The sequence below is a fragment of the Melospiza melodia genome, chromosome 1 (assembly GCF_035770615.1).
Source record: "Melospiza melodia melodia isolate bMelMel2 chromosome 1, bMelMel2.pri, whole genome shotgun sequence".
Taxonomy (NCBI): Eukaryota; Metazoa; Chordata; class Aves; order Passeriformes; family Passerellidae; genus Melospiza; species Melospiza melodia.
In genome coordinates, this window is record NC_086194.1 from 19,576,476 (window position 1) to 19,590,985 (window position 14,510).

Below are 14,510 nucleotides of genomic sequence, written 5' to 3' on the forward strand. Positions count from 1 at the left end.
CTGTAGGATTTAAGTAAAAAACATTTTTAACCGCACCATGCATATACAAGAACATGCTATTGGAAGTATCCAACAGTGCCTTATTTTCACAAATGTGTTCAGCTTTAGATTTTGGAAGAAGAATGGATGTTCTGTGCTGCCAGCTTTTTCTTCTGTTTGTTTCTTCCATAAATTTGAAATGATAGTGGGGACTTAGTGCAGCCAAGCGCCGCTGGTGAATAGATGTTGGAAAAAAGAATGAGAAGCCACAGTGGTATGGAGGAAATCATGTGGCTACAGCTATCTGTAGGAAAAATAAACATCCTTTTTCCCACTTCCCCACAAAAATGTTTTTGTATCTGGAAAAAATATGGAGCTAAGGCAGATAGAGTACTGAAAGGAATTAACGTCTATAAGGAAAATGCATTGCCTTATGTGAACACATTATTTAACAAGCTATTTCACCTGAGAGGAAAAGTCTGTCATTGCATTTGAATTTGGGAATCAAAAAAAAAAAAAAAAATCAGTGAAAAGAAATATAACAATATGGTAAAAAATTAAATTTAAGTTAAATTTCTGCAATACTGTGTCTGAAATTACAAAAATTTGTATGGCTGAGCTGAGGACTTCCCTGGTTATGAAATATTTTGTTTTCTAGGTTTTTGTATATATGAAATCTTTCTTTTAATGTATTATTTCTTTGCCATTCTCTATCATTATTATCTTAAAATGTGTTTATTTTGTATTTTTCTAATTGAGTTTAGGAGTAGAGATGCAAAGAGACTTTTTCAAAATCACAAGCTGAGGCATGGAAGACATGACATTTAACCTTACCATTTGAAAGACTTATCCAGAAGATAAGGATGTGCTTTAAAAATGTGCATTGTTGTAGCTGTTGCCAGCTTCAAAATCAGCAATAGCAAAGAATTTGTCTCTCCAAGTAGAGCATTTTTTCCAATAGAATAGGATTCTGAATTAATTTTTAATGAAAGACTAAGCAGAAGTCATTAATATTCACTCAGAACAAAAGAACTTTACTAATGTCAATTCTCACTGATTTTTTCTATTGATTGCAAACACAGTCCATCATTCTGAACAGATACTGCACTGGACAGCCTAGCAAAATGCAGAACAAAAGTCTCTGTGGCTGATATGTTTTGAACAAAATCTTTTTATTTATTTAAAAATACAAAATGCTTTGTTTTCTATTTATTAAATGAAAGATCAGGACGTCTAGGTGTCCTGAAATTGAGCTGATGGGAAACTAAGAAACTGTGTGGAGAATCACAGAGATGTCTAATTAAAACCAGTATATTTACTGTCTTTGATTTTTCTAGTGGGTGACATAGAAGAGATTTCTGTATCTTTATGAATCTTAAATACTGGCAGACAATATTTGGCATAATTTGACTCAAACACAATACTTTTTCTTTCATATTGAGTAAATGTGTGAAAAGCTTTTGTCATCTTCAGTTTAGATTTGAATCAAGACAATGCATATTTCAGTATATAGTAGCTTATAGAGGAGAATTGTTCCATTCCAAATTATTTGTTTCCATGGATAGAGAATATATGAATATATTTTTTCCATATCAATGGGTAAATTAGTTTTTTTGGCAGAGTACAATCTGCAGCTCAGAGTGCAATTAACTAAACTATACTGGATAGCACATCTTGTACCTGGATTTTAGTTCTAGACCAAAATTTGCTTAATGATCTGATACTCTATTTATACCAAATTGATTTTAAAGTTCTGATAACTTCAGCCTATTTTCCAATCTCTTCCCAGCTCCAAACAAACCTCTTTTTAATTCTAGAACACCTATAATGATTGCATTGGTAGTCAATACGTATAAGCTGTTGTATCTCTTAGTGAGTTGTGTCATGAAATGGACATGTTAATAAAGAGATCTCTTTTTCATGCATAAAATTATTTTGTAATGAATTATTGAAAGTAGTAAACTTCAGTTCAGCATAGTTTATAAAAGAAGTCAGGTGGTGTTAAACTGAGTAAAAAATATGTGCTAAACTGTAATTTTAGCAATGCTTTTGGATTGTACAAGTAAATATTCATACTTTTGACTAAAATACAGGTCTGGAAAAAGAGATGCCAATTATGCTGTTTTACACTGCTTGGGAATAGTTATCCAATGAGTGCTGAGACCCTGTAATATTTCCTACTATTTATGGATTCTGCCATTTTCCCACATGAGAATTTTGTATGGCAGAGAATCTCTCATGTATTTGCTGTTAAATGTAATTCTGGTTTGGTAGAACTGGACCCTTAGGGATTAGTTGTGTTGTCCTTATTGATGGAAAGATAATGATTGTCTACACTGGAAGAAAATTGTTGCTGTTGGTTTTTTATAGAATATAGAACATGTTTATTTTTAAACACTCTTTTCTTTTGTGGCTAGAATACAAGGAATGACTAGTGAATAAAAGTATCATTAATTTGACTCTCCAGCAGAATGAATTATAATTTAATGGACAGAAAATCCATGAGGAATGTCCATACTCCTACATTGTTTGAAAATCATTTTACACCAGATGTAACAACAGAAGTTCAATGCTTTTCCACTGAAAGCAAAGTAGCAAAGACTGATAGACTTTTATGTAACAAGAGTGATTAAGTTGGACAATACTCAAGTTCACTTAGATTTCTACACGTGAACAAAATCTGTCTGCTTGCCTAACTTGTATCTCTGCATCTTTTAAGTTAAGCTGGGATAAAGATAATGATTTTACAGCTAAGATGCAGATAGAAGCAGGACCTCAGAGGAAAATCTAATTTAAGTTTACAAAGTTTAATATTTTGTTTGTCTTAAGATGAAACAGAGAATGTATCATTCAGGATCATTATACATAAGTAAAGACTTAAAATACTTAGGTGTTTTCTTTGGTTTTCTTATATATGTTTTCTAGTTTAAGGATTTTTAAAAACTTTCTAAGATAAAGGAATTCTGTCCTTGAAGTGACTCTAAGCTTCTTAAAAGTTGACTCCCAGAAATTGGAGTGTCACTTCTCTAGGCTTGGTCTGGACAAAATGGTAATTATTTATTCTCTTTTTAAGATCTTTAACAATTTCATGTCTGACAATTTATTGGCCTTTTTGAAAGTGACTTAGCAACAATATAAAACTTTAATTTCAAAAATAGAAACTTGTAGTTTTTAAAAAATTATCTATCAGAGTTCATGAGAATTTAGCATACACTTTTCAGATTTTAATCTCATCGTTAGACTTTAAATGCTGCTTATCTGTTATATCTTATCTCCATCTACCTTGATATCATGATGATATTACCAAATAATGTTGAGAAAAGCTGCTGAGTCTGGCCCACCAGACATCACTCTAAAAGTCCAGATATTGAACTGAAGAGCATTTTGCTGAAGCTGTACTCTGGTGTAGATGAGGACAGAGGGTTCATGGGCCAGAGAAGGGTCTCCTGTGGGTGTCACACACTAAGGGCTGACTGTCTCAGTTCTGTCTGCTGTTCCAAAGGCTGTTGGAATGTTTAATGATGGTGAAACAATGAGATTAAACTCCTTATTAGCTTTACAACCAACACAAAATTAGCATGACTTGTGCCCTGATACTAATTTTTTACCTCAGCTTGATTTTTAGCTGTAGAAATTTCTACCATTTTAAAAAATCCCTGTGGGTAGCATTAGTCAAGTACTGTGCGCTACTGGATGTTAATGTCCTAGGATTTAAATATAAGCTTGCAGAAGCTGAGTCTGACATATTTTGAATGTCTACATGGAGCATATTATAGCTGCATCTTCCTCTAGCAAAGGGAAGGTTTAAAATTGTTGGAAGGGAGTGAAATGTGTCGTTACTGCTGGGGCTGTAGAATAGCGTCCGTGGATGTAAGATCAGGCACTCGCCGCCCCCGGGGTCTGCAGTTTTGTATTACAGATTATCACTATTGCCTACACTTTTCTGATGAGATTGAGAAATTTCTTTAGCTGTAGAGTAAAGCTGCCAAAATACATTTACCACAGACCTTAAGGCAAATATAATTCTTCCAGAGGCAGCCTCAGGCTTTGGAGGTTTTTGTGCTGAAAGCAGGCTTAGACTTCCCATGAGATCCTCAAAGAGATAAAAAGACTAAAAGCTCTTCAAAGCCAGGCCTTAGGCCCTGACATAATTTAATTCTCTGGCGATGGTTTTTGTATGTAAAAAAATGAATAAATATTTACAAAAATTTAAATGGAAATGTACCCAACTAGACCTGAAAATAACTTTTTAATATCACCTATTATTTTGAATTCAACATAAAAAAGTCTTCATATAACTTTAATTTAGACATCAGATGACCAGGAAAGGACATGGTATTTTCTCTCTCTTTCTATATGCAAAATTTCAGCAAGGTTATCTTGTCTTTTTTGTGCAGAATATTTACTCCTGATAACTGAACAAATGTTGAAATTAATTTGCATAACAAGTAACTATACTGTTATTCTAACTCTATTCTGCACATTAACCCAATCACTTACTAATTGTAATTTATTTTAAGGTCCTAAATTAAAGAGCAGCTCTGTGTTCTGATCTCCTCCCACTTTTCCCTTCCTTATTTTTTAGGCTGTATTAGCACTAGATTTTATTTAACAAATAGCAAGATGTTCTAGAAAAATCCCCCAGTCTTCAACACTGTGAGTAGAGTATTTTAAGTTAAGAGTTAATTTACGCTGGAAATGACTTAACAGAAATGTCACTGAAAAGGAGCCAGGAAAAATCCTGTTGAGAAGCTCTTTGGTGTCAGCATTAAAACTGTAGGGCTGGAAGTCAAGAAATCTTGATTGATTGCAGGCTTCCCTTCTTACTGTGGAGATGCTGCTTTGCTTCATGGCTCCCTGTTCTCCCCCTTGTAAAACAGAATGATGGAATCATCATGTATCTTCAGGTGTTTAGCAAGGAGCAGCCCATTCCATTAGCTATTTATCCTCTTCACAAAGTTCCAGATGTTCAGAGGAGACATGAGAAGTTTGCTCCCCAGATCAAGTCTGCTGCACCTCTCATTTCTCTGTTCATACCATGATTGTCAATTGGCCATGAATCAGCAGCATGATCAGGAGCAGGTTTTTTTGGTCAGGCTTACTTATCCATGGCTGTTCCCACTTAGGCCTGACTCCAGCCTAGTCTTCAAATGCCTGAGGGTAAGGAGAGAACTTGGCTTGCTCTGTGTCTGTATATTCAATCAAAAGCTTTGTCCCTCTATTTATAAAACTCTTTAAATCTTATCCACAGGAAGCTGTATCAGTTAAAAGTATTTATTGCTCTTTAATGTTATTTACAGCAACAAGCGATCAAATCCAGAGATGGTATTTCTGGATAATTTGTAGTGTACAAAACATTGCTATATAATTTCTTTTGCTTTTCTCCTCTCAGGAGGTGCTTACTGAGGAGTTTCACATAGTGCAGGCATTAACTTTCTTTGATTTGAAGAATTGTAGTTGAGTATGCTGTTTTAAGTGGTAACTTAGATATACTGTGTTAAATGAAGAGTGTCTTAGGGTTATATTTTCATTATTTATTCATAGGAACTATTTTTCCTACAGTAAAATATGAGAACTGACATTTTAATAAGTATTATGAATGTTCTTAATAGATTAAGAAGTATGTTCACCTAGAAGTACCTGTGTTGAGACAACTCCCAAGTTTAGATTCCACTGTTGTCGTTGGAATTGCTTGGTTCAAGAGTAGCCAGGTCACAGGAGTGACTAAAAAGTAGCTGAGGCAGAAGAAATTCCATTTTTGAAGAAAACAATTCAGACTAGAAGTAAGATAATGTTCTAATGTGAAAGCAAATTAAGTAACTGATAAAACATAATTGCTTTATGTAATTTTTCTTGGGTTTTTTTGTGTTTTTTTTTTTTTTTTTTTGTTTTGTTTTGTTTTTTTGTTTTTTGTTTTTTTTTTTTTTTGAATGGGGGAGCAAAATAAAGTCAATTTAAAAATAAGGCATTCTTCTACTAAATCTAGCACTTTGGAAATTGCTGGATCAGTTTTTATTTGATTCAAACAAAAGAGATTTCCCCAGGGGTAAAACATTTTTAAGCTGAAATTTTGCAGTTAAACTATAGACCATAACTAAAGTAAAAGATAAGTTTGATGTAACTTGTTTTAAAAGACTAAAAAAATTAGATAATAAATAATTTTAATGTGGTTCAGATATTTAATTAAATCCTTTAAAATTATGATCTGCATTTCTTTGAATATGAAAATACATTACTAAATGCAAGTTGACATTTCTAAATTAGGTACTTGCCACTTCATAAGTGATACAAGCAGAAAAGTATTTCTCAGGGAATGATGGAAGGTGTTTTTATCATCTTGTCACTGTTGTCATGGAAACTTATGTGTATCATTGTTAAACAGGCTGTACATAAGGATCTAACATTCCTGTGACTTAACAATTGCCAGCTATTGTATTTTTAGTGTATTTTCTCCAACATTGTAGTCAATGCTTAGGAACTTGTAAGTTGCTCTCCTCAATTACAGCCACGAACACAATTACAGAATTGGGCTGTCCAGAGACCCCACAGTACAGGGTTCTCTGTTAAAAGGTTCTTTTCAATACAAGGTTATTAACAGTTTTATTTCCTAATCCATTGTACCTATTATAAGCACTTAAAAATTAATATTCCCTCTATTTTGGGAATAGACTATTTTGTAGACTATTTTGACAGCAGCTTCTTTGGGTAACTGAAGCACTATAAACTCTGTCTTGAAAACTTTGGATCTTTTCTGCATGTGGATTTTATATATTACGTACTTTGTTTTTGAATACAGTGCTAAATTCATAGTACACCTCTTGTTAGCATTGTCCTAACCTATCATGCATGGAACAGTAGGCTGAAAGAGAAGTTTGACTGGAAAATCCAGATTTAAGTGCTCCTGGACACAAAGTATGTGTAACTTGTGTTCTTGTTAAAATCTTATGATGGGCACAATTCACAAAGTAGGAAAAAAAAGGTAATCCCCCCCCCCCCCCCCCCCCCCCAAATGAGATTTTGGAATTTGTAATTCTAAGCACAATAAAAGTGTTGTATCTTTTGCATAAGTAAAGGTTTGTTTTGTCTTTTAGTGTCTGGAGTTACTTCAAAATATAGCTTCTGCATCAATTATTTATGACTTGAAATTTTTCCTCATTGAACAAGTGACTTCCATTACCTCAAAAGTATTCATTACATTTCTTTTCTCATCCTGGCCTGTCTGCTTTCATCTTTTGGGGAGTTTTCTGAACACTCTTCTGAAATATTAAGGCTATTATTTTAAATAACCGTCAATGAAGAATGTAGGTTTTGTGCTAGAGTAAGCTGTCTGTAGCAATTTGATGCATATTTAACTTATCTGAGAATCACAGCAACATGAAGTATTCAAGAGTGGTAAAGTTGTAAACGTTTTTTTAAAGATGTATCTTGCTATGTTGGTATTCTGTTCAGAAAATTACAGTATCAGGACTAGTAAAATACAAGTACAGAAATATGAAGAAGAAAAAACTCAAATACAAGTACCACTGTGGCTTTAGCTTCTAGAAAAATGCATCCATAACCTTCAGTAAGTGAGGGTTATAGGTTGCAAATTAAGTTTATAGGAAATGTGTACTTTTCACTTCCTACTCCAGGAGATTCTGTCAGTTCAGGCTGTTGAATTCAATGTAATGCCACAAGAAAAAATTCTGGCAAGCAAACATGTCCAATCTGTATAACTAAGAACCTGTACATAAGATAAATGCGTATTTTCTATTATTTCAGATTACAGTGAGCTGTATATAAATGTATAGTCATAGGAGGAGATATACTTAGCTTTTTAGGATTTATTGAGGCAAAATGGAACTTGTTTATTACTGGCTTCATACTTTTCATCTACAATCATGAATGATTTTATCTGGGATTTGTAGAAAAACAGAATTTCCAAACTTTATATACTCCTGTATATAGGAGGATTGAGTTTTGGATAAAATGGAAATTTTTTGAATAGAGAAATTTGATCTTTTGTCCAAACTTTTCTGCATTAAGAGAAAAGTTGTAAGTCCCTCTTCTGCTAAATGTGATTTTGCTTTTATGGACACCTCACACAGTAACCCAGTCAGCTGATGAGTTTGTTATTTATCCATCTCCTGTAGAACAGCCTTATGAGTTCTGAGTCACAAGCTGCAGAGCAGAGGGAAGAAGCTGGGATGTGTATTGCCTCCCACAGGTTCCAGGGCACCGGCTGTGGGCGCATTCAGCACATGAGAGCTTTGGGGCTCTGCATTCTGTAGGAAAAATATCCCGACTATTCATTATTGTAATGCTCTGGTAAGAGTTGGGAGTGCTGAAGAGCTCATCTGCTGTGCCCCAGAGCTGTTAGCTCTGGTGGGCTGCCACTCCTTGGTGAACACTTGACTAAGGGGACAGGGGCTTTATGACAAGAAAGGGAAAAGCCCCAGCAGTCAGGTGGAGGGATTGAACAGTTGCAGTGCAGTCAAATGTGGCATCTCAGCTCCTGATCCATCAGCTTGCAAAAGGGGCTGTAGGAGGGATAGATTTTCAGGCCTCTGGTTAAGCTGAAAATATTGAGGGAGTGGAAATATCAGATTCCCTCATTGTTGAGGATGTAATTTCTTGACAAATGAAAAACTAGGAAAATGTAGATAGAACTGTGTATCCCACTCAGAAAATACTGTTTTGAGGCATTAAATGTACTGTGTAAACATAGTAAGCAATTACAAATATTGGTAGAAAAATGAATTGGAGGTTTTGGAGTAATTTTAATGGCTTATTTTGGTTTATTTTAATGTATTGTTCCTCATCACAGGTAAGGCTACATCTATATGTCATAAGCCTGTGCCCAGATACATACTCTCCCTTCTGAATCAGTTAATTTCTCAGGATAATGAGTTGTGTGGAAAAAAGTTTATTAATTCAGGTTACATGGCTTCTGGTATCTAGATTAGATAGGATATTATTTTAGTTGTGTACCATACAGACATCTGAAATGCTCTGCCATCAAAATCCAGTTAGGCTAGACAATGTCTGTTTCTGTATCTATTAGACATTGAAAATTCATTAGGTTTTCTGGGATTCAGAAATCAGAATTCTAACATCTCATTTGTATTTGTCCTTAAAAATATCATTGCCACTCTCTGCTTTACAAAAAAAAAAATTGAATAAAATAATTTTTATTGAATGAAAATCCTAGCTTAGAGCCATGAGGTATTTACAGGTTCTGAAGTGCTGATTATGAGTGCAGTGTTAATGATCTGACAGATACAAACTCGTGGGTAAGTTTTTTCTCTAAATAGAGTAATCTCTTGAATTTCTCTAGTTGATGTGAATTGGTATTTCATGTTCAGGGAGGTTAAAACTGGCAGGCTGGGATTCCTTGCATTTTTCTGGTTTTGATTTTGGTGCTGATAGCCTAACTATGAACTTCCTTATGCAAGGCTGCTAGGAACTTCCAGTCTGAGTATTTCTGGAAAAGAGAAGTGATTGAGTCTCAGCACTTAAAAATGCCTTGTGTGCTTTTTGAAAAGACACCACCATCTGTGTTGTGTTGAATTGATTGTAGTTATTTTGGTGAAGTCTGTGTGTGTCCAGTAAGAACAGAAAAGAATGTTTTAATTTCAGGGATGTCTGTGGGTTGATTTTTAACTGACGGGAAACAGAGTAGCTAAAGCACTACCTTTACCTCAGTTTTTTTTATGTTTTCGGTCCAGAGTTGAAAGGAGTATATTCATAATATACATGCATCTCAGTGTAGTGCTGTGCAGATTTTCAACTGAAACACCTTGGGCCGTAGTTTGCAGCCTATGTTCAAGTACCCCATGAGGATCTCTGCATTAAACAAGTTTGACTTTATGAGGTTTCTGGTATCTTTACCAGGGCAATCATAGCTGTTCTGCTGTTCTGTGAAGTGGTAGACTAGTCCTTTCAGCCCAGCAGTACATATAGATATTGAGTATATCAGAAGTCTTTTAGGGGTTATGCCAAAGAAGTCCAGATGTATTGTTTGTTCAGGGACACAACTGAGAATCACTGCTAAGTTATTATGTGTATCAGGGCCAAAACAAGATGAGCCTTTCAACTTTCCAGGCTAACAATTCCCAAATGTATTTCTTGAAAGACTGATAAAGGGACAGGGAGGTGGTGGGGCTCTGGCCAGATGTGGACTCAGCTATGTGTGATCAAACTGGGAAATCTGACCAGCTGTGCACCTGAACTATTCCCACTCTGGCCCAACTCACGCTCAGGGGGATTTGGGCTCATTCATGCCCTATGTTTCTTCCTCTTCTGCCTCCTCAGCAGATATGTGTTTACATCAGGTACTTGAGTGATGTTCTGTGACAAGAAATAGTACACTGATGTTGGAATCCAAAAAATTAGAGAATTTCTGTATATAATCTGCCAGTGGCACACTGACACATGGAATGATGGCTCTAAGTACTGGGAGACCAAAATGTCTCCTTTCATAGCATAAGCAAAGGTTGTGTATTGCAGGTATAGGGCTTCTGTAATCATAGACTAAATTTGAACTAAGATGTGAAAGGTCCTTGCAGGAGTGTGGAAGTAGAAATGTGGAGCTACACACCATTTTCTTACAAAATTTGATTTAGTTCATGTTGGGTGCTTCCCTGAAGAACCCATTTGTACACACAGCTTAGCACTCCATTACAGCGTTTTCTTAAATTCTGTGCAATTGGATTTTGCTTAATCTGTGCTGTTTTATGCCAGAACAAAAGATTATGGATCATTACATTATATACAGCGGAAAATTATTCAGAAGTGTCAGCTTGAGGGTTTTGGTAAAATTGAAGATTTTGTAGGTGAAAAGTAATCTTTACTACAACATAGTTCATAATTGTTTTGGGGATGTAAAAGCTCAGTATTTTAACAGGGTCTTTATTCTGATTAGATTTAGTATTTTTATAGTAATTTTAGAAATATTGGAAATGTACATACACATTTGCAATGCCAAACACTCCTGCTGATTCTAAATTATTTATTTCTTCCTATAGAAGTAGCTAAATCATCTTTCCCATGCCTGGCCACTTCAACAAGGCCAGGCTGGACAGGGCCCTGAGCAGTCTGATGTAGTGCGTGGCACCTTTGCCCATGGCAGTGGGGTTGGAACTGGGTTATCTTTAAAGTCCCTTCCCTCTCAAGCCTTTCTATAATTCTTCATGACTTGCAGGCTGCTAATTGAATCACCGTGCACTTCTAAACTATGCCACTCTTAAAGGGTCCTAAACAAATTCTTCCCTGAATTATATCTGGATGAATTAAGTTTGCAGGCTTGCTTTATTGCATAGCAAATGTTTTCTGATGGTATTCAGTGTTTTGAGGAGAGTGAAAAAAAGTGGGACAGGTTTCTGTGTCATATAGTAAGTATCTTGTTGCATTGGTTATGCGAAAAGTTGAATTTTAAATAACTTGTGTTAGTTGTGATAACACAAGTTATTTGTGATAACTTGAGTTAGTTGTGATTTTTTCCCTTACTCTCTTTGTGCATCATGTTATGTTTTTCTTTATTATAAGTTGATGAGTTATAGCAGCTGTCTAATGCTTGTATTATGGAAGTTACTTGGGGCACAGGGTATTTGAATGCTTGGTTCTGCCTGACCCTGATCATGCAAAAATGAGAGAAAAAGAATTGTATCAAAACTGTTACAGATAGGATAAAAAAGAATGGAATGGAATAGAATAGTTCTGTTGGAAGGGAATTCCAGTGACTGTGTAGTCCAGCCTGTCTCATCACTTCATGACTGACCAAAAGTTATCTTGCAGATTTTGATTATGCAGAAGCTATTGCAGGAGAACTAGAATTAATATATGTTTTCCTGTCCAGCTGCTGAAAACCCACCAGATATAGTACTAAAAGCATGTCAAAAAGCCAAACACTTCCCTTTTGCCCCAAAACACTAACAGCTTTATTGTAAATTTGACCATATTTGCTTTCCAGTGCAAAAAATAGCAAAAGATTTCCCTATATTCAACAAGCTTTGCGGCTACTAATAATTTTCTGTATGCTCTTAAATATTTTTCAATGTCTCCACTTAAAAAAAAAAAAGTAATTGTAGTAAATTGTAGTAAGGAAAAGGAAGTTAACTGCACTGAAAGCATATAGTATTGGCAATACTATCACAAAAATCCCAAAGTGAAGCTCTAGTGCTGCATTTCTGTCTGACACTTTTGTAGGTACTCTGTCTCTTTACCATGTGGTCCTTAAAATCATACATGAGTCTGTTGTTTAGGAGTATATTTGCTGTAGCCATAATCTTCAAAAAAGACCTCTTACTGTGAATACTCCTAAGACTAAACCATTTGTTTCCACCAGGATGAAGCCTCCTGGACTCCAAAAGCAGTCAGCATATATCCCAGGTAATTCTCACCTATGCAAACTAGACTTCTAGGTTTTAATTGGAAATTTACAATGCTGAAAGTTCAAACCTGAAATTTAGGAACTTATATTTGAGAATGGAATGGAAAGTCTTGAAGCTTTCTATACTATTAATGTATAAAGAGTTCTCTCTCTTGGTTTCGGCTGAAAGCATTTCCTGCCTTTGCTCTTAAATTTTCAGATTTTTAGACCTTAGCTAAATCAAATGCTGTATTTATTTCTCATCTTTGAAATGTTTATTTTTGTAAGGAAATGTGTGTTTTTAAATAAAAACAAACTCTGGGCATGGTGTGTGGGCACACGTACTTAAAATTCTTTAAAGAGTTGTTTTTAGGAGCACACATTCCTTGTATCCTTGCCTGATTGCAAAGCCATGTAGTGGTGAATGACTTTGCTTGATGAACTTCAAAATCCTGACCTCTACGAAATGAGAAATATACAAGCTTCAGTTTAAAAAGAAAAATGATACTAAAATGCTAGTTTCTCCAACTGGTCTTTTGATACCTTCTTGCTTGTTTTACAGAAGTAAACACTGACAGTGCACCCATGAAGATCAGGATATCTTTCAGTTTCATTGCAGCTGGAGTCAGTGACTTCATACTGAAAAAGGTTGGTTTTTAGACTACAGACCATGACAGTTTGTAACAGTGAAGGAAAATACATGTTTGTGTGAATACATTGTTGTGCATACTTGTAATACAGACTTGTCTGTATCTATGTGTGCACAGGTTTAACCTGCCCTGACATGATTATGGAAAGCATTTAAGACTTCTATAAGCTTTGTGGAAAAGAAGTAATTCTGAAAAAATAGACTAACAGTTACATCTACTTGAAGATGAGAATAGTGTGCTTTTTAAAACAAGAAGCCTTATTATTGGGACAGTAAAATAAAGTTTTGTCATAACTGATTTTAGAGTCACTGATGCCTTGAATCTTACAATTGGGCAGTTTTCCCATAAAGTTAGAGTCAATGTTCCCCTTTCAATCCTGTTAGTTTTACTGAATTACTTATGTTACAAATTACCTGCATCACAGTATTTTAATTGTGTTTGTAGTAATTTTAAAAATAGTTGCTCTGGTGATAGGTCATTTAATTATATTTTATCAGTAAGAAAGCATTAGCTCTGCTGTGAGTGATAGCCAGCAAGGCCATCTGCAATGCCTTTCAGTTCACTCACTCTGAATTGTTCAGATAAAGACTGTCAAGTGCTGCCTAAATAAGGAAGGAGCCGTGGTAGGGTTAAGTGCAGTGGAGGACACAAATGGAGCATTGATTCCAGGCATGCTGGAGGGTCTGAGCTGTTTCCTGCAGCACTGAACCTTTTAAGAGTTTTCATTGTTTCCCACAAAGTATTAAAATGCGAGTGTCTGCCATTCAGGATCTCAGGGAGGATGAAAATGAGGATTGGGAGGAAGAAGAAAAGGTGAGTTAAACTCCAATAGTTTTGCCAAGTACTTATTTCCTTCTATTTTTCCTCTTTAGGACAATAAACCTGTAATGATTACCTTTCTCTTTCAGATCTTCCTCAAGCCTGTTATTGAGGACAGAAATATGGAACTGGCCCGAAAATGCAGTGAATTAATAAGTGATGTAAGTGATGGTGACTATTTGCACTCTTATATTTGCATTTCTTCTTTCAAATGCATTTATATTTATGATACATATTTTCTCAAATATGTACAGTGTAGTGTGTGCCCATCTAAGGCTCAAATAATAAAAGCCCACAAAATAATAGAAAAGCACAGATTACTCTGGTACTTAAATTGTTGGCCACAAAAGAATGAGCTTTCCAGAGCACTGGGATGATAGGAAGCACAGGCCCTAGAAAGGAGTGTTTCAAAATGTGGGTCTCAGGCAGAGGGTGTCTGCCAGGAGAACGCCTTGGCTGCTTTCATCAGGAAAATGTGGTATTTTTTCTGGTTGTAGCCTAATTTTATGTAGTTTAATTGGTTTGCACAAAATTGGGTTCCAGTATACATAGATGTAAGGAGAGAAGTTAAAAATAAAAGATACATTTTTAATGTTATCTTTTGTTTGTGCTGATAGATGTCCAAAACTGCTCAGCATATTGTTATTGACTATGCTTATAGGACAAATCCACTCAAATGCTAGAATATCTTTTAAAAATATTTAGCTTGCTAA

The 14,510-nt window shown here is 35.2% G+C and overlaps 1 protein-coding gene and 1 long non-coding RNA gene across 8 annotated transcripts in view; both read left to right on the top strand.

Annotated features, from left to right (window-relative positions):
- LOC134414912 (uncharacterized) overlaps nucleotides 1-13,019 on the top strand; it is a 44,495-nt gene extending 31,476 nt beyond the window's left edge. Inside the window, exons 6-7 of one of the 4 annotated variants that reach the window (XR_010026875.1) lie at nucleotides 12,305-12,348; nucleotides 12,891-13,019. This is a non-coding gene — a long non-coding RNA (uncharacterized LOC134414912). The remainder of the gene's footprint in view (nucleotides 1-12,304; nucleotides 12,349-12,890) is intronic. The other 3 variants (XR_010026874.1, XR_010026873.1, XR_010026872.1) reach the window with 3 other exon arrangements.
- Nucleotides 1-14,510, top strand: part of NEBL (nebulette) — a 246,967-nt gene that overhangs the window by 141,702 nt on the left and 90,755 nt on the right. For 2 of the 4 annotated variants that reach the window (XM_063150172.1, XM_063150181.1), the window contains exons 1-2: nucleotides 13,609-13,791; nucleotides 13,887-13,958. The exons of the other annotated variants lie outside the window; for them this stretch is intronic. In XM_063150172.1, coding sequence (XP_063006242.1) covers nucleotides 13,726-13,791; nucleotides 13,887-13,958 — 138 coding nt within the window. In that variant the 5' untranslated portion in view covers nucleotides 13,609-13,725. Of the gene's footprint in view, nucleotides 1-13,608; nucleotides 13,792-13,886; nucleotides 13,959-14,510 lie in introns of those variants that run through there. 4 annotated transcript variants of the gene reach the window in all.